We start from the raw sequence: 19,823 nt of genomic DNA, 5'->3' as shown, positions 1-19,823 counted from the left end.
GCCAGAGCTGTAGTTTCCCTTTCTGGTTTTACAAGCACAGTTTGTTTGGACAGTGTAGCCACTTCCCACATGTCCAAGCTCTGTGATGTCCAGAAGTCAAAATATTACTTGGAAACCATTCTCATACAATATGGAGACCTTGGAGACATTTTTTAACAGTTGTAATGGCAGTTTTGGTGGGGAAACATGGTCAGAGCACACAACAAAGTGCCCTTGTTATGAAAGAAAAGGCCTGCAGTGAGGCACCTGAAATGGCCTGTGTCAGAGGGTCTCTTCCAGCAGACTATAATGGAATTTCCAAAGGCAGATATTAAATGACTGCCTTTTAATAAATGCATGTAGGGATGAGCTTCAGCCCCAAACCCCTCCCTCACAAATTCACTCATGATCCTTTTATGCCCCTTGATGACGAGCATCATCACATACAGGATGAAAGTCTGTAGTTATGTCTGCTCTCAGATGAAAAGATTGTCATTATATTAGATAATCCAGTTATGATTTTCATGACGGTATCCTTGTGTCTTTGCAGTTAATTGTATTTGCCACACTCAGCTCATAAGACCAGTACAATATATGAATTATGACCCACCATGATTAACTTAAAGGGCATCTTGTAACATGTTTTAACCCTGCTTCTTGTTATTACACAGGGTCAAAAATAATTTTGAGAGTTAATTATTGAATAAATGTAATTTAGTTCAAATTTCGAATAAATTTGGAGATTTTATCAAATCAGAATTTCATTATTACCATAACTTTGCTCGTGCAACATTTACAAAAGCTATGCTAAGATTTGATATAAGATAGTCATCCTAATATTAATGATTATCAAATATGTGTAATGTGGTAGCAAAAATAACATGCAAACTGGTAGTCCATTATTTATCTGTGTTTATTTATTGTTCATAATAATGTCAAAAGATTCTCCTGAAAAAACTTGAATTTATCATTTGAGGGAATAATATGACTGAAAGGTGCAGGCTAAACCCAAGTCCCGGATTCACTGTGGTTTGTGGTATTTTGATTAGTAGAAACAAACATCAAAATCTGGGGTCAAGGCCTTCGATATTTCAGCTGAAAGTCTGCCTACATGTTGCCTATATTCCTATCATCAACTCCTAATTAAAATTCTTTAGTTATTTTGATAAAGAAGCATTTGCTCCCGTAAAATCCGCCAATTAAAATTAAAATAAATTAATTAGTGTTAAATCAAATGATCACATAGCACACACAATCCACAGGACCATGTAATAGTCCAACATAAAGTAGAAATTCTGTACATACATCTCACAGTAAATGCACCTCCTATAATTGTATGTATATGGAGATATGTATGTTTTTATATAAGCTACTTGTTAATTGTTAAAATCGTTTCAGGATTAACATACGGTCATATCTAGAGACATGTAAGTGCCCAGTTTGCAATTTAATTTGGTTTAATTCGGATTTCACTTATTTCTCATGTCAGTTATACACATATTAGATATATATTTATTTTTCTATGCATGCACTGAATGTTTTGTAATTAGTGGTGAAATCAGTGAAGAATCGCAGCCTGTATAGCAGCATGGTCAACATTGGTGACGTCAAAAGGAGGAGAGACTTTCAGCCAATCAGCGTCGGCTGCCCTGGTCATCATCTCCTCACTGTTGATACAATGGGGAAGGTGAGCGGCAGCCCAGATTGTTGTGATTGAAGGAGTCACATATCTGAGTTTGTACTCGGCAACGTCGGAGGTCATTTTTGTAAGAGGGAACCGGCGGGTAAACCAACGTGTAAGTATCCAGAGGTCAGTAGAGAGCATTTTTCTATTTCCTTTTTTTTCCCCCCATGGCGAACATTTCTGTGAACCTGTTCCGTGGCTAACGATAGACGTCAACAAGTTGGCTAATTTGACTAGCTCTCAGCCAGTGCTAGTAGCCGCAATACTACAAGGCAGAGGCATTACAGTAAAGTATTATTAGCATCACATTATCAACATGCCAGCTGGCTGTTTAGCTCAATAGCTTGTCTAGTTAGCTCACTAACTGGTCGCTGTCTGTCGCACTGACTGTTAATATCAGCTGACGGGAGCTAACTAGCCATCTATCTGTTGCGTGTCCGCGTCATGTGAGACTGATTTGATTGTCAACTGGGCTTGCTTTGTCTGTCAGTCAAGATCCTCATCATGCTTATCCATAATAGTGATGTCCTTGCTAACGTGAAGCTTCGTCTGTATGTGTCCTCAAGACATATTGGTTTGGTAGTGGTACCAGTGTTTAGTTCTGTAGCTTAAAAGATAAGTTCACTCATTTTCAAGTCTGTCTTAAAACAACAGTCAGGTGCCCATATTAACACTGAAATAGGTTTTCCTCGCTGTTATCACTCCTGCTGTTCATATTGGCTATTAAAAAGATCCCTTTCAATTGTGCTTTCAATGTAAGTGATGGGGGGCCATAATCCACAGTGTGTCCACACAGTCACAGAAATGCATTTAAAAGTTTATCTGAGGCTTATATGAGGCTTCAGCGGTCTGAGTTAATCATATCAAGTGGATATCTGCCACATTTACAGTCTTTTTAGCATAAAATCTCCTCTTTGTATTTCCGCGGACAGTGTTTCCCTGTTGAGCTGTGGTGGAAGTATACTAACAAAAAGAGGAACTTTGGCATGAAAAAGAGTGAAACATTGAACGATGTCTCATTGATTTGACTGATTTGGACGGCTGAAGCTTCAGCACAGGAAGAGGCTTGTGGATTTTGGCCTCCATCACTTACATTGTAAGTGCATTATTAGAAGGGATCTTCTAATGGTCAGTATGAACAGGATGAATGGTTATGGCAAGAAAAATCTATTTCAATGTTGATTTGTGCACCTGACTATTGTTTTAAGACAGTCTTAAAAAAATTGTGAACCTGTCCTTTAAGTATTCTTTTTCTTTAGGATGGAGAGTGGAGATGACGGCGTACTACGGTCCCGCTGCCGAGCCCTTCCTAAGATGCCCCCCTTCCCTGATTTGGATAGCTCTTTGGATGGGGAGTGTAGCCCAGGAGAACACCAGCAAGGCAATGGAGACAGCCACGTACCCAGCAATGGTAAGAAAGTCTGAACTTTTTATCAGCAGGTCCAAGGAAGGAGACGTATGACCTCTTATTACTGAGAATTTTGAAAGACAATGTGCAGGTTGACTCACCCCACTCTCACCATCCCTTTTTTATTTTCAGTAATTTTCCTGTTAATATTACTCATTGAGATTTTGTCTTGTGTTCCTCTTAAGCAATATTAATATGACCTCTGATACGGTTAGTGTGGTAAGCCGAGGTAGAGAACAAGTCAGAGACTGCTCACTTCTCAAATTGACCCCCGCTGTTCACTGTCTCATAACAGGGACACAGAGCAGAAATAATGGTCAGTGAACTCATCATGTGAAACACCAGTCTGAAATGCTGTTGAACAACAGGGTGTATATATGTCAATAAAATGTCATTTATTGACATAAATAGTGTGAGGTTAATGTTTTACTGTTTGACTTTGTTGACATTGTACTACATGGGTGGAGCGCTACAGCTGCTTGTCACGGTTCATGTGATTGACCTCAACAACTGAACTTGTTCCTCATTAGTCTAATAACCTCAGTAACCTTTACTACAAGCAATTAATGCTGCTGAGCTTGTCAGTTCAAAAATTAATATTAGATACTACTTTCTAGACACTGTCATAGGATTTTTGGCTTGTGCCTCTGCCCATGTGTTGTCTATTTGTGCCTACGAGCTGTGTGCCTTGTTGTTTATGTCGATGTTTCTTGTATTTGTGATTTTTAGCTACCAGAGGGGTATTCCATCAAGCTGGATAAAGGAAAAGTCTGGCTTGTACCGATAAGCCTTGCTAATTTAAGTGAGAGTCCTGTTCCATCACTGTGGCTTATATGAATCCCTGCTCAGTAACCATGGCAACTTATACAGGAGGCTAACTGTCAAGCTTAATTTAGCTGCATGTCACAAAATGTCTGACAGGCGGAAACAGACTCTTAAAAGACGGTTCCGTCAAGTGTCTGTTCCTGCTGGCATCACTTTTGTCATGTCTGTGTTCAGAAACAAAAGATGGAAGAACTGTGATGGACTTTTACAAAAATACCTATTTCAGTTAATCCTCATTTCATTTATGGTCACCTTTGTTTTGGAGTGAACCCTTTTATTGAAAAACTTAGCATTTATGATTTAAGAAATAAAAAGTGTAGCAAAGTTGTATTGAAGTTATTTATTCATTCATTCACTCATTTTATTCAAGCTGTGGAGACAAAAAGAAAATTAAATAAAGTCCAAACCATGACCTTCTGCTGTGTTTAAATTTATACAGTGGAAAGCGCTTATATTGATCACGGTTGCAATGATCAGCTGCTTGCATAGATCAAAAAGCTCAGGACAGAATCATTCCTATACACAAAATTTATACTGTTTAAATAATCCGCCTATAAGTAATCAAATAGTCCGTTTACAGTGTTCATTTTGGGTCTCTTCATACATGACAACCTTTGGAAAAATATTTTAAAACAACTATTTTTTTGTACTTTACTCCCATGACAAGCGGCTCCGGCACCGGTATTGTCCGTCTGGGGCTGGTGCTGCTTGCGCACTGAAATCATGACATGATAATTGACGATTTAATCTGTCAGAAATTTTGTCCCTCGCCTTGTTAATTGTGGCAGTATTGTCCTTTTTGGCGATGACACCTTTTGATATTCTTCATATAGATTCATTAGCAGGTTTGCTCCGCTGCGGAGAAGAACTTTTTTTCCGACACTTTTCGACGATCGACTGTTTACGTCTGCTTATTTTTCTTCGCGCTCTGCAAGCTTATTCAAGCGTGATTAGAGGTAAAGTTGACTAGACACGGATAAGCTGTTAGTGGGACGACATGATGCTTAAGTGAAAGTTGACGTTAATTCTCGCCAGGCTGCATCAAGTAATCGCAGCTTTCTTTTGCTGCGTTGAGGGAATAACACTTCTGCTCTGGTCTGTACAGCACTTTGGTCAACGTGGGTTGTTTTTATAAATAAATTTGACTTGACGTGTTTCTTGTTTTGGATTTTGCAACACTGGTTTTGCAACTCTGACTTGTACTATTTCACAAACTATTCCAGTTATACAGCAACGTATCTGAAATCTACTGTACTCAACTATTTGTACCCTGTCAAATATGTCAATTACTGTTGAATATTTTAATATCAAAATAGTCTTTAGTATGGGGCTATGTGTGTTATTAAACATAAATTGTATGTTAAGAATAAAAACCATTTGAGTGATTTTACTTTTATTCTTTTTTTCTTCTCAAACACCCCACAGATATCCAGTTGTAGGTTATCTTTGTTTCCTTTATGGAAATATTTGACATGGCGTGAATTGATATTTACATTTACCGGATCAAATTTCCTTTTAACAGCGTAACCTGGCAACCTAAGGGGCTCCATTTTTAGTTTGGATGTGTCTAAAGCACTGAGCTTTATTTTAATAATGAAAGTTTCCACTTGTAAATCAACATATTGACAATGTTTATTTCATCTTATGCTCAGCCTTGTGTATTCTCTTTCCAATTTCAGGAAAAATTGAAGTGGAACATGTGATCAGCAAAAAGCTACAACTGAAGAGGAAAGCAGAGGTTAGTAAGTCTATAATTTGGGTTGGAAAAAGTTCAACCTGGGTGTTAGAATGGGTCCCTTCAAACAGCCTTCAACAAGGAAAACTATGTTAAATTGGAGTGATTTTAGGTTTTCTCTATCGAATATATATGCTTTCTCCCTGTGGAACATGATGATTTAAATAAGTAAATAACCTTACAAATGACACGTTCAGACTTCCTGGTGGTTAAATGAGCAGTTGCACATCACTGCAAGCAATGCCTGTAGGCTACAGCATGTTCACAAATTACAGCGTTAAATGATACAGTTGGTGCCATTATAATGATAACACAGAGTTGCTGTTGGCATGAAAAAACTTTAGCTTGGTGTTGACTGTTAACAGATATACAAATTCACAATACAGTTAACAATTCTACACATTTACTCTCCAATTCAAGAACTTCTTGTGTGCGCAAGGGGTCTGTATTGCAGGAAATCCACACACCCATTTCCTGTAAATGGTTGATGTGTTTCAACTTTGAGAACATTTTTGGGGTTATGACACCTCCATGTAGCTAATTACCTGATGCTCTCAACTAGAGAAACCCTTGATGACTGCGGAAGTGGGTTTAGTGGGTGTCTCAAGGACACGTGAACACTTGAGAAAATCTTTTTTTTTTTTTTAAACCAGAACTCCTCTTTCTTCAGGAGTTCAGTGAAAAGTTCCACAACACCTTTGCATATAGAAGAAACATCATTAATTGACCCAAATTAAAAATATTCCACATTTGTTCAAGCATTTTCAGACTGTGAATGACAACTCTTCCTGTGTCTTTTGCTATTACTCAGTACCTAAAGACTGACCTGATGCGTCAGTTTGACAACCAGGTCAATGACTTCATGGACAGTCTTATTGAGGAATCGGCTAGCCTGGAGCCCGCACCTATCCCTGCTGTCTTTTCACCACCACTGTCAGACAAAGAGAGGACCAAACTCAGGTACTGATTTGTAGCCACATGAGCACAAATATCTATTTTCACACATGTGCATCTCATTTCCCTTCTGTCTCTCTCTCACCAAAAAAAAAAAGATCACTGATTTCACCTTGTGTTCTTTCAGGCATTTTCGGCCTCCTCATGGCCAGGGAAAGCAGTTTGTTAGCCGCAGGTCCCTCCTAGAGTAAGCTGACACTTTGATGTGAAACAGTGCACTTTGTTGAAATTTCTGCTGCCTGAAAATTGTTTGTTGGTGTCAGTGTAGCTGTACAGATTCTAATCACTGCTGTCTGTTTGCCCACAGTGAGCTGTTTGAGGTGAACCACATCAGGACTATCTACCACATGTTTATTGCTCTCCTCATTCTCTTTATCCTCAGTACATTTGTGGTAGATTTCATTGATGAAGGCAGGTAATATATAGGACTACTATGATTTATGTCTCCTTGTCTGCTGAGTCAATTAACTTGAAACAATTGCAATCATGTCAGTTCTGGGTTTTTTTTGCTTTTATTAATGGAATAAATACAGTAAACTGATATTACTTGTGTGAACTTGCTAAGAAAATCCTGAGCAGAGCCTTCGGATTTCTCATCTCTGCTTTATGTCCTTTCGCCTCAGGCTGGTGCTGGATTTCAACCTGCTGGTCTATGCATTTGGACAGTTTCCCCTGGTGGTGTCTACATGGATCTGCATGTTTATTTCAGTGTTATTGGTTCCCTACACCCTGTTCTACCTGTGGTCACAGACCCAATCTGGCTCCTATAGTCACCCCAGACTGTACAGTTTTCTGTTTGGCTCTGTATTCCTACTCTACCAAGCTCTGGGTCTGGGATTCCTGCCCACATATATAGTGGTGACCAACAGTTTGCCTCCTGCATCCTGCTTCATCGTCATCCTGGAACAGGTAGATGACCAGTAAAGCTGCTTTTGAGTTGATCAGTGCAGCCATGTCCATAGTTGTTTTGTATTATACCTCTTTGAAATATACTCAATAAACAACCCTCCCCTCTTGAATGGACTCTGTAGCAAAAATTGTAATAGCCTCTGTGTCAATTTTGATTATTTTTCAAATTCCAGGTGCGTCTAATGATGAAAGCCCACTCCTTTGTGAGGGAGAACGTACCAAGATTCCTGACCTGGTCTAAAGACAAGACCAGTAAGTAACTTGCCAGCTACAACATGTTTTGTGTGTTTCTCTATCATTTTATTTGTGTTTGTCTACTGATTGATAAGCAGTCTCTCCTGTCATCTACAGGTCCTGGCCCAGCGGTCCCTCAGGTTTCTCAGTATCTCTACTTCTTGTTTGCACCCACACTTATCTACAGAGATAAGTACCCCAGGTAAACAGACCCTCTTATCATTTCTCGAAAGTCATTTTTGATTTTGTCTTGACAACTGAAAAACAACACTATTCTTGCATAAAGTAGCCCTTACGACTGATTAAATCTTGTTTCTCGCTTAATCCAGGAACCCAGTGATCAGATGGGGCTATGTGGCAACAAAGTTACTACAGGTACCAATCGCTTTCATATACCTACTTACAACTGCTCACAAAAGATATCAGTCCAATTTTCTGACCAGTCCAACCGTTTTTTGCCCCACAGGTACTAGGCTGTCTGTTTTATGCCTATTACGTGTTTGTGCGGCTCTGCATCCCCCAGTTCCGCAGCATCAGTCTGCAGTTGTTTGACCTGAGGGCCATGGTTCTCTGTGTATTCAACTCCATCCTGCCAGGTGAGATCAGCCACTAATTTGCAGACCTTTATCAACAAATATACTCTCATACACTCCTGAATTACACTTGTTTTTCATGCTTTATTTTGCCACATTTTTGTGACAAATTTTCCCCTTTTTTTTTTTCTTTTATTTGCAGGAGTGTTGGTTCTCTTCTTGGGTTTCTTTGCCTTCCTCCACTGTTGGCTCAATGCATTTGCTGAAATGCTTTGTTTTGCTGATAGGATGTTTTACAAGGTGCCGTACTTCTGCTCTCTCTCTCTTTAAATGAAGTTCCTGTGTGTGTTGTATACCCAAATTAACTTTTTTTGACTACACATCACAGGATTGGTGGAATTCAACATCTTTTGCCAATTATTATCGCACTTGGAATGTCGTGGTCCATGACTGGCTGTATTACTACGTGTACCGGGACTTCCTGTGGGTGAGTGGTTCTGCTATTGGTACAGCTCAATATTTAAAACCACAGCAGCAGCATTCTTTGTTATAATGTTCATAGTGATTGTTTTTAAATTGACTTGTTTTTAATGATAGCATAAATTATGACATCAGTGTGAAAATCCATTTTAAAAATGTCATGTACACGTTTTGCCAGTTGTTGCTAGTGTAAAAATACATGGATCAGATTAAACCTGTATGCCACTGGTGTTTTGACTTGTCTGTTGTCTTGACTGTTGTCATTCCAGATGTCTCAGAAGCGTTTCAGACCAGCAGCCATGCTGTTTGTGTTTACAGTGTCAGCAGTCGTCCACGAGTACATTCTTGCGATCTGCTTTGGCTTCTTCTATCCTGTCCTCTTCTGCCTGTTTATGTGCTTTGGAAGTAAGAGAAAAGACCTCTATGCACCTTTCTATTTTTAAGTATATTGACAATCCAGACTGATTGCTTGATAATTCAGCTAAACCTAATAGTATCTCTTGTCTGTGTCATGAAACACACAAAAACCTGGTCAATTTATGTTTCCATGCATTATCTTTTTATCATGCTTCGTTCTTCGTCTTCTCATAGTGATGTTCAACTTCATTCTGCATGACCAAAGGAAAGGTCCCATCTGGAACATAATCATGTGGACATCCCTCTTCCTGGGTCAGGGGGTCATTATCTGTCTGTACTCTCAGGAGTGGTATGCCCAGCGCTACTGCCCCTTGAAGGAGGTAACACCTGCAGCATTGTTTTGTGTAGTCTACTGACATGTTGCCCCAAAAAGCATGATGTATTTTATCTCCATGGATACAGTGTAACTCAGCTGGTGGTGTTTTTGTTTCAGCCTTCCTTCCTAGAGTTACTGAAGCCTCGTTCCTGGAGCTGTCAGAGAGGCTTGATGGCGGACTGATAGGCTGTGATCTACATTAGGACTGCTGCTGAGGATCATCACTGATCAGTGTCCGTTTGACCAGCCTTTCTGTTACTGTCATAACTTTTGATCTTTCATGTTTATTTTATTTTTATTGCACTAAGGTCATGACTGAGTCTTTGTATGAATGTATAGAGGAAGAAGTTCAATAAGAATTTGCCAAAATGTTCTTTACTCTAACGGCTTAGTCACAATGATGCCTTACTTATCCGTTTTACGTTTTCAAAAACAAACCCACAACAAAATTACAAGTTCACATAAAACCACATGTGAGCTCTTTTACTTTTATGTACTATTTATTTTGCAGATGTATTCCCAATCCTTTAGCCTTGATCAACTGTGAAACTACTCCTTGTGCCAATATGATAGTGGCAATCATGATAGGGCAGCTAAAAACAAATATTACGCAAGACAAACATTGTCCACATATGCAGTAATGGTGAATATTTAACAAGGTTAACAATCACTATTGTAAAGGACATTCATTATGTTGTTTGAAAAGACATTCAAAATTATTTATTTTTACTGCCAATAAGATTTATTTTGGAAAAAGGCCACTGTATAAATCTATTAGAGACTGTGGCTTTGCTGTATTATAACTTCAAGATTGCGGTGCTGGCTTTTTTGAAGCAGACCATGAAGGTTGCGTCAATACACAGACATAGCTAGGAAATTATTTTATAGTAAATCTGTAACTGTAATGTTTCAGGCACAGAGCTTTTACAGATCGCCGGGGTACGCCTGAACTCTTATGATTCCCCAATTCCCAGGAACTTGAAGGTTAATTGTTAAATCAAATGTAATGTCTAGTTTTTCAAGTTGGAAAGGCAGGCAGTCATTACAACTCATGAGCAGACTAACGCTGAACTCCATAAAAGAAAGTGTTAAACAAAAAAGAGATGCTGTATGGAGTTAATATATTCTGTGACTGCTGAATGTGTTCTTGATTATTCAAATATTTCAGTTGATCTGGTTTAAACATACATCTAGCGTCACTCAAAAAGTTTCTTGTAATCTACATGATGTTTTATTTTGTTCATGTTGAGAGTTAGGTACAGTGATTTCAGTAAGGTGAAATCACTACAGAATAACTACTACTGTTACTGTTGCAGCTGGCTGCGGGAATGTTATAACACAAAGATGGTGATGATACTTGATTAGCACTAAGGGCTTCAGTTTGCTTAGTCAGATATGGAGTACATTCAATGAGACACTGTTGTGTTGTTTGGTCAGACAGGTACACATTGTACAGAACAGTCATTTCCATGACAAGCTAATGAAATAAGGAATTGGATATGCTCAGTGTGCTTTTAGTTCCTGTGGTCTTGAAAAATGTGTGAACATATTTGTATTATTTTGAGGAAATCATTGCACAATTAATGTTGCCAATTATGACAGATTTCAATGCAGGGAGACTGTATTTATGCTTGTGAATAATGAGATGCACAATACAAAGTTTAAAAACCAGCAATGCAAAACTCTGCATGTCTAAAAAATGTTTGACCACAAGATGGCACTGTATTAACAGTTTTAGTTTTGATCTTTCTAAGCTCATTTTGGCTGGAATTTGTGGCCAGGAGCTGGAGAGGCTTCCTGAGTCCTTCACAAAGAAAATTGACACACACAAGTACCAGCAACTTATTTTTTTTAATATATAAAGACAATATTAGAAATATTGGAATGCCCTGTGGCATTTATCACAAATTGCTTGCACTTCATTTGAGAACTCCACATTTGACTGAAGTTGTAGTCTTACATTATGCATCTGAGATTCTGTTATTAAGGATAATATTTATAGCAGTAAATAAGAGCCAAGCTGGAGAATTGCAGCTTATTTAGATAAGATGTTTATTTTTGGGAGCAGAGTTTACCTACTTACTGACTGTCTTACGTTTGTTTATTGTGGTTAATAGTTTTTTTCTGGCCTGTTATTGCTCTTTGTTTCAAGTGACAGTTTTGCAAATCAGTATGTTGATCTATTTTCAGATGGACAGAAATGTCTGATACATTCCTTAAGGCAAATCAATGTATATGAACTATTAAGAATTAAAAAAAACTCACATATGTTCCTTTTACCTCTTCTGTTCAACTTTCTAATGGATGTGTTATATACTGTATAATAAATGGTCACTGGGCCATCAAGTGGTACTGAAATAGATACATACAAATTCAGATATAAACTTATTTTTATTGCAACAACTTTGATTTGTTTGCACTGCTAGATACTCCTGCTTATGTCTGTTGATATGTGTATAGTTTGTAGTCAAGAAATCAGTAGTTTTTTTTTAATTATTACAGTACATTTTTCCTATAGTCTCTTATAAATTGCAGTCATATTATCATACATGTGGATTTCACAGTTCCTCATTAGATTCATATCCCTGTCTCGTATATGTCTGTGAAGGACTTTAATCCATTTCTGTACGTTAGTTTGATATTTTTAATATAATTACATAGCTTTAAATGCCATATCATTTTGTTATAGTACATACAAGTTAATTAAACCAACTGAGGCACTCATTATTTTGCATTACTACTTTGTATTCGCTTGACAAAACAATAGCTGACAGTGACATTTTACACAATTGTGCAGTCTGGTGCCAGACAGTCCATACGGGCCCCTCGCCCGTAGGAACCCGGTGCGTGGGAGTTGTTGGGACCCGGTTAGTGTTGGTACCGGAGAGGTGGAGGACGGTGACAGGGGATCGCGGAGGGAGAGCCCCCCGCCTTGTGCAACACATCTCCTACTCTGCGGTAAAGATGGCGGCGTCAGAGGGGGCGCGCAGCGGCCGGACAACGGCGAAACGTTTCTGAAAACGTCCAGATTTGTCCGACTCTCGCTTGTCGCGTACCGCCAATTTCTTCTCGGATACCACCTGTGTCACCAGAGGAGAGACAATCGCTGTCACACGCCGGGGTTGCGATTTTATTGTTTAAGGCAGGGTGGGTGGGTTTCACTTGATAGCTGCTAACGGTAGCTAACGGGCTAGCCAAGCGAGCTAACACGGGCTCGTTAACGTTAGCTCGGTGAAGAAGAGGAGGGGAGGGGGGGAGATTGAGGAAGACTATTCGGGCCAGGCTGCTCCAGCTTGGGGGGAATGTGAGCCAAGCAGAGGTGCGCAGGGGGGTTTGCTCGCTTCGTCCCAAACGTCCTTTACACCAAACTACCGGGATGGGACAGCAGGTAGGCCGCGTCGGTGAGGGCACATCGACCGGGCTCCAGCCACCACAGCCCCACGCGTCCCAACCGCACCAAGGGAAGGGGAACCGGGGGAGCGGCGCCGGGAGGAGACCCCGGGAACCCGGCAGTAGCACCGGGACACCGCCAGGCAGGACAGCTGCGGTCAACGTGCCCGATCCAGCGATTAACATATTCACGCAGCATTCAGGTAACGACATACATTATTTAAAGAGGGTGTGGGTGACGATGAAGGAGTCCGCTTTTTACTTTGATATTTGTTTGCTGCTGATTAGCATCTGCTAACCGAGTCCATGCTAGTTTGACAACGACGCGTTAGCGGAAATAACTGTTAGCCATGCCAACCAACATTAGCGTCTCATTTCTCATCCATTTTACTGTGTGTTAATTTGTCTATTGTCTTGAGTATGCAGACAAGAGGCAGTTTATTCAGAAGATGGATAACTAGATCACTCAGATTTTACACCAGTATAGTTAGGTTGGAGGATATGCATGTGCTGCATGTGACCTAATGGTCTCAAAAGGAGAGGCAGTGTTTTTGAGGAAGTATAATCTGTGCATTGCCTGTGAGCCATGACTAGAGGTTAGCTAGTTAAGTTTGATTTGGTAAACAGTGATTCTTGCCTCCGGAGGTTGAGTAGCAATTCCACTCCATTAACTCACTATAGCAGCCACCACAGGCTCACATTACAATACCTAGTGGTTTTCACATGCTCACTTACATCCTCTGTCTCAGAAAGTCTACTGTTACAACACACTCAGCAGTCTGACTGCACAGTTTGATCCAGTGGGAAATCTTATGTGAATAATTAAAGTCACCTTCTGTCATTGTATGATTACGCTCACGCGTCAAACATCAAAGTTTAAAGCTACTCTTAGGTGATTATATTTTAATGTCTTAACGTCTACCCTCTTGCACGGAACATCAGTGAGTTCAATAGGTGATTCATACATTACATGAAGAATATTTGGGGAAATGACACCCACAAAACAACAGTCACCCCACTCGTCAGAGCTCCCTGCACCCATGCCCCTGCCTCAGAGCAATAGCTGTGTATCAATATTTATCTGTTCTGTGAGCCGTGGAGAACAGCGCAGGTCTGATAGTATCTCTCCCTTCTTTGAATTGTGGAGAAATAGCCCAGCAGGAACTCCTCAATGCTTTAGATGGCCTTCCTCCTGCCTCCCAGCCTTCTTCCCTTAGGCAGATTTCCTCACTGGCTGTTCTGGTCTTATGAGTAATGGAGATGACATGATGCCTACTAGGTGGCGTGTGTAATATCATCATCATAGCAGTGCATTTTATTCAAATAGTGTTTTTCTTAATCATTTTACACATATTGTAAGGAAATCAAAAAACGTCTATCTACTGTTCCTTGAGAAGGTTATTTGTGACATCCACTGCTCAGCCTGAACGTACACGCTGAGTGTAAACTAGGTGGGATGTTTTGTTGTTTGTTCTTCTCTCATGTGTGTCCTCCAGTGGATGCTCACTTCACACTTCATGTGTTGCATTAATGTAAAAGTACTGGCGTAGCTTGCCCGATTTCCGCTGATGTCCAGTACCTAATTTCCTCACTCCATTTGCAGTGAGCAAGGACACGCGGAAGGTGTGAGCTTTTGAGAATGGAAAGCATTTTCAGTTCCTGGCTGTCAGATCTCAAAAGTAACCCTCCTCAGCTTGGAAGTACACACACAGACAGACAGACCTACTAAGTGCAGCACCACTCACTGTCGGCACTGTTCTGTTCTCTCCGATGCCGGGGCAGGAGTGGCCTTTTTATAGCAGCCAGGATTCAGTCATACTGCCACTCTGCAGAGAGACTGCTACTCCTCAAAGCACACAATAATAGAACAAAGACCCTTAAGTGATGAGGCTCGGGACTGTGCACTCAGTCTTCCACTGACTATCAAAGTGCCTTTTTTCCTTGGTAGACCATTTATGTGATAATGATGTATTATCTTACACATCTTTGTGGGTGAAATCTGGGTTGTTCTTTCAAGGAGGCTATTTTGTTTGTCAGGAAGTCTGTGTTCATTAGGGCTAATCTAAAAATGTATCTCATTATTTGTTAATCAGTTGTGGATGGATTTGATTTTTAATTTGACAATTGCATCATGTGACCAGGTCTCGTCAAGAGGAAGCAAAGATAAGATGAACTTTATTGATCCAGGGAAATTCAGTGTCAACAGCAATAAAAGGAAGTACAAAAGCGGATGCATAAAATAGTTATGAGTCAGCCTGGTGGCGTGAGGTGTTGGTTTGACAGCGGATTTAATGTTAGTGTGGGTGTTAGTATTTATCAGGGTTCCTGTTTTCATAAGCAGACTAATGTCCTTCCTTTTGAAAACTCTCAGAGATCAGCATGTTGAAGATGTTTTATTAATTAAGCTTCATAACCACTTCATAGCAGACTAGTATACTTCTTAACCTTGGCAAAGTAATGTCATGCAGCGGTAATTGGTGCCTTCTTGGGGTGTAATTGAAAGGTTCAAGTCTATGAGGAATGCGCCTTTGTCTGTTGAACTCATGCCTATGTGTTGCAGCCTGTCTGTTCTGTGAATATCATGGGTAATTTGTACACATGCTTCCATTAGACTTTCTACTGGTGTCCCTGAAACCAGTGAGTCATGGTAGGGGGACATTCAAGAGGCAGGCAGGGATTGGTGTAAAAAGGCGGCTCCTGAACTGCACGCTGGCCCAGTGACCTCTACCTTTCCTTTCCCTTCATGTCTCTCTCCACAGTGGTAGCAAATTATTCATCTTGCTTTTTCTACTCTAGACAAGCCAGGTGAACCAACTCTTGTCTCCTAGTCAGGTGTGCAGCAGTTCCCCTCAGCTCATGACTAATTTAACATCCCTGACCCCCATCAAGACAGTGTTCACCCCACCAGACAGACAGGTCAGCTAGAAAACTCTGAGCTAAAAACAAGGACAGACGGGCCGCAGAGACCGCCCCTGTGCTGATTCAAAGGGAGCCTGGCCAGACATCCACCTCTAGAAGTATTGGTGAATCAGTGGCTGCAACATATTGATAGTTCCACCCACTTTAGCCCTGTCAGGTGTTCAGAGACCTCCATCTCTGCAGTGGGTTCATCTGATACATACACTGCAGTGAGGAGAGTCCTTTGCTATTGAATTGACAGAGAGCGGTGAATCTGCTGAGAAATCAGCCTCATTAATGGGATTTCCATGCGCTGCACGGTTGCGCTACAGTTTATTATGTTTCAGGATTTGTCACTTTACCACATGTCTTATATTTTGCTTTTCTTAAATTAAACCCTTTTCAGGCTTGTAAAAAAATATGGACGTGTTGGCCTGATTGGCATATTGACAGTATAAATAAGTGGTTCTTTTAATATAATCAACAAAGCGATAGGCAAGTCTATTTTTACTCTAAATAGATCATAGGAATTGGGGCAGATGAGTGGATTGGAATATTTTTTGGCAGTGGTACTGATAGTGAATGTTGAGCCAGCTGTGCCTAAAATGCAGCGCTGTTAATTCCGCCCAGGAGAAAAAAAGAGATGCCTGGATCCAGGATCCGAGGACCTAAGCTGATTTGCATCACGGGTGAAATTAGATTAGAGACAAATCCACTTTTCTTTGGACTTGATGTGCTAAAACCCCAACCACCAGGATAAGTAACACAGCAGCCACAACTCTATCAGGGGGGGAAAAAAAATCAGGTTTCAGACACTTCGTTGGCTATGGGTGAGATTTTAATAGGCTTTAAAAGATAATATCCTCGAATAAAGATGATATGTTGATAAAAAAACTAGTTAGTCAGTCCTAGTGACTGCCATGAACCACTAGGAGGTGCCATGGCCACACCTCCTCTTGGTGAAACTGTCTAGAAATGAGGGCAAAACTGATGGACTGACAGTCTCAGTGGTGGCAAAAAGTTGTGAGGTGATGGGCATGTTTGTAGGAGCATAAAGTGTTTCTGTTGCGGATGTTGTGTTTTAACACAAGGGTCTTTTTGTCTGAAGAGGGCATGTACCGTTGTACAATCTGTAATGGTTGTGTGTTAAATTATTTATGCCTTTCTGTGCCTTTAACCTCATCCCAAGCTTGTACTACCACTGACTGCCAAGTCTCTCTATCCCCCAGCCTCTTAGCCTCTGCTCTCAGCCTCTGCATTTGACCTGCTCTGCCTGTCTAGAACTCTCCTCTCTGTTCAACTCTGGCTGTTGCAATGGACTTCAGTTCCAAATCTATTTTAGAGGAGTATGCCGTTAAATATCAGTAAAATGCCCAATATTTCCTAATGCGTCATGACAGAATATGTCATTTAAGTTGCATGTAAATTATTTTTTAAGGAACTCAACAAATTATTTGCTGGAGATATCTAAAAGTCAACAGTCCAAGAGTTGATTTAGCTTTTTTTTTTTTTTTTCTTTAAAACAAAGTTTATGTCCTTGTGACTGTGTCCTCCTGTACCCCGACTCCCAGTTGCAGCCTTAAGCCTTTGCATCTGCCATCACCCAACCTTATTTAGTTCCCAAAACCACAGCCCTAGTTTTTATTCCTTGGCCTCGATTCTGTTGTAGCTTATATCATTAAAGAGTGAGGATTAATCAGAACAGTGAGTGGTTGGCTGTGCAGATGGTGAAACCATCCCATGCATCTGTCAGCTTAAGAACACCAAATGTTTTAAACTTTGGGGTGAGGTCTAGCCAAATTCTTGTAGTGGTTATATAGCAGTTTCACTCTTCAGATGTGATGGTGCAGCAGGGAAAAAATTAGATATGTGGTAGGAAGGGGGAAGTCCCGGTTCCAAGCCTGTTAAGCATTGATTCGCTTCCAGGATCAGTCCTCTGTTGCTGGCATTATCACTGCTGCTTATCTTCTGGGTTGCAGGCTGGAGACTTGGCTGGAAATGCACACTTCGACACACACTTACTGTAGGCACTCACACCATGCATGCACATGCATATCCACATTCGCACACACTCCATTCCTTTCTTTCCCATCCGTGTCAGTGAAGTTGTAATGTACTGCAGCTCTTCCTGAGGATTATCCAGCACGTCCCTCTCCTTCACTGTAATCACCCACCAGCTGACCAGTCAGTCAGAAAACCTTAATCTGGATGCCCTCTGGCACGTCTGTCCTCAAATATCTCGTCTGATGCATGTGATTATCCTGAGAAGAGACAGACAGAAGTTGATTTTACATGACTTCTAGTGATTTGCTCTGTGCTGGATCGCAGGTTACTTTTCAGCTTCAGTTAATTCATTTTAATCAATTACTAACTGCTGTTGCTGTTGTGTTTTATATTATCACTACCTTAGGTAAATACACACCCAATGTGAATTTTATGTATGAGTATGTGTATGATTAACAGAGAAACCATAAAAATGAGAGATGGGATGGCATTTACAATGAATTTGGTCGCTCCGATTGGCTAGTTTGGCACCCCATCTATCTGACCACTACTAGCACGGGGGGGAAGTAAAATTTTCCGTTCAGGCTCCAGTCGATGGCTTCAACTGAGTCACTGTAAACAAACTTAAACCTACACCCTACAGTTTAACCACACCACACACAGATTAGCTGTTCAGACATCGAGATTAGCCAAAGGGTTCTTCTGTAAACCCTCACTGGAAAGAACGAGGAAAATCACGGAGGCGGCAACAAAGAGAGTGTCCTTTTTTTGGCTTTGGAGAGAGCCGCTGTGGCGAACACACCTCTTTACCTGTGCAGATTTGTTAACATAAACACACACCTCAGTTAGACATTTTACATCATCCGCATTGGGTGGTGTATTTGACAAGATCGGGCAGATCCGCAGTGAGGACAGTGCTCTGGCATCTACTTCAGTTATGTCAGCTTTCCATTGAGCGTACTTTTGTGTGAATGTATTGCTACTGTTGGACAGAAACATAGGCTTTCCTTTTGGCTTGGGGATTGAGCAACACTCAAGTAGAAATACTTGTTAACAATCCAAAGGCATGTTTTTGCTTTTTTCTTTTCTTTCTTTTTTTTTTTTAACATCACAAGGACTGAATAATATTTTATATTCTGCACCAAAAACAATCCAACAGCTGACAAAGCAGAGAGGCCGAATGACTTTAAATTAATTCTGTCTTGTATCTATAAAAATATAATTTTTCTAGTTAAAATACATTATTGGCCTTTAGCTTTTCAAGTCATACATATGAAGTAGACCAAGGCAGTGAGAATGAGGAGTTTGTTTCAAGTCATCATCCGCTCTGCTGTCACATAAAGGAGCACTTAGCTTTGTTGCCAGCACACCTAGAGGGTAGCACTTAGAGCTCATTATTAACCCATAACAGGCCCTCAGAGAGGCAGGGCAGGGCAGAGTGATCTATGGGTTAGACCTCCATTCTTCCCCATTCCTCGATGATCCTCTGGCCCTTAGGCTCAGACTGGTGTTTGTCCACTCCCTAATTGGTGTAGGCATCAGACATGTTGGCCGTATAGATAGAGCCCAGTGGAGAACATTCACAGCCATTCCTAGCAACAGCCCATGTGTGGTTGTGTAATTACTTACTCAGAAATGTTTGCAACACCAGGATGTGTTACAGGCAGGGGTCTGGCTAAAGGAGACATGTGAGTCTGCTAGTCTGTACGTGAGTGAACTATGGTACACAAGACAAGTACATACACGTACATTAGGGGTGCAACAGATCACAAAACCCATGGTTCGGATCATATCACGGTTGTGAGTCATGGATTGGATCATTTTTCGGATCAGAAAAAAAAAGGACATTTATTCTGTAAAACACATTAAGCAAGGAACTTTTGCCCATGGTCTTAAATGAAAACAATGTTCAAGATGTCTAATCTTAAAATATAGAAGACATTCAATGCTCAATTGTTAAATTAAAGGGTAATATGAGGCATGATACCTTCCTCCTTTAAACATGGTAGTAAATGAAACAATAACCTGTGTCCACATCATCAAAACATGATGATAAC

General features: G+C 40.5%; 2 protein-coding genes across 7 annotated transcripts in view; both read left to right on the top strand.

The window, feature by feature from the left end:
• Positions 1–1,630: 1,630 nt before the first annotated feature.
• On the top strand, positions 1,631–11,753 carry soat1 (sterol O-acyltransferase 1). 5 transcript variants are annotated; one of them, XM_042415976.1, is made up of 16 exons: positions 1,631–1,775; positions 2,923–3,074; positions 5,576–5,634; positions 6,443–6,591; positions 6,713–6,772; positions 6,893–7,000; positions 7,209–7,494; positions 7,668–7,746; positions 7,846–7,930; positions 8,058–8,103; positions 8,195–8,324; positions 8,464–8,561; positions 8,650–8,748; positions 9,011–9,146; positions 9,333–9,478; positions 9,592–11,753. In XM_042415976.1, exons 2-16 carry the CDS (start codon positions 2,924–2,926, stop codon positions 9,655–9,657), a joined length of 1,698 nt encoding a protein of 565 aa, XP_042271910.1. In that variant the 5' UTR covers positions 1,631–1,775; position 2,923; the 3' UTR covers positions 9,658–11,753. The 5 variants fall into 5 exon arrangements, with proteins under 5 accessions (XP_042271910.1, XP_042271909.1, XP_042271914.1 ...); XM_042415975.1 differs by having other exon boundaries at positions 1,631–1,789; XM_042415980.1 differs by lacking the exons at positions 1,631–1,775; positions 2,923–3,074 and adding an exon at positions 3,855–3,873.
• A 341-nt stretch (positions 11,754–12,094) lies between these two features.
• abl2 (c-abl oncogene 2, non-receptor tyrosine kinase) overlaps positions 12,095–19,823 on the top strand; it is a 28,136-nt gene continuing 20,407 nt past the window's right edge. For both annotated transcript variants that reach the window (XM_042415974.1, XM_042415973.1), the window contains exon 1: positions 12,095–13,067. In XM_042415974.1, coding sequence (XP_042271908.1) covers positions 12,851–13,067 — 217 coding nt within the window. In that variant the 5' untranslated portion in view covers positions 12,095–12,850. The remainder of the gene's footprint in view (positions 13,068–19,823) is intronic.

Source organism: Thunnus maccoyii, chromosome 7 (genome assembly GCF_910596095.1).
Source record: "Thunnus maccoyii chromosome 7, fThuMac1.1, whole genome shotgun sequence".
Lineage (NCBI taxonomy): Eukaryota > Metazoa > Chordata > Actinopteri > Scombriformes > Scombridae > Thunnus > Thunnus maccoyii.
Note: the sequence above shows the minus strand (reverse complement) of the source record. Positions and strands in the feature narration are given on the sequence as shown.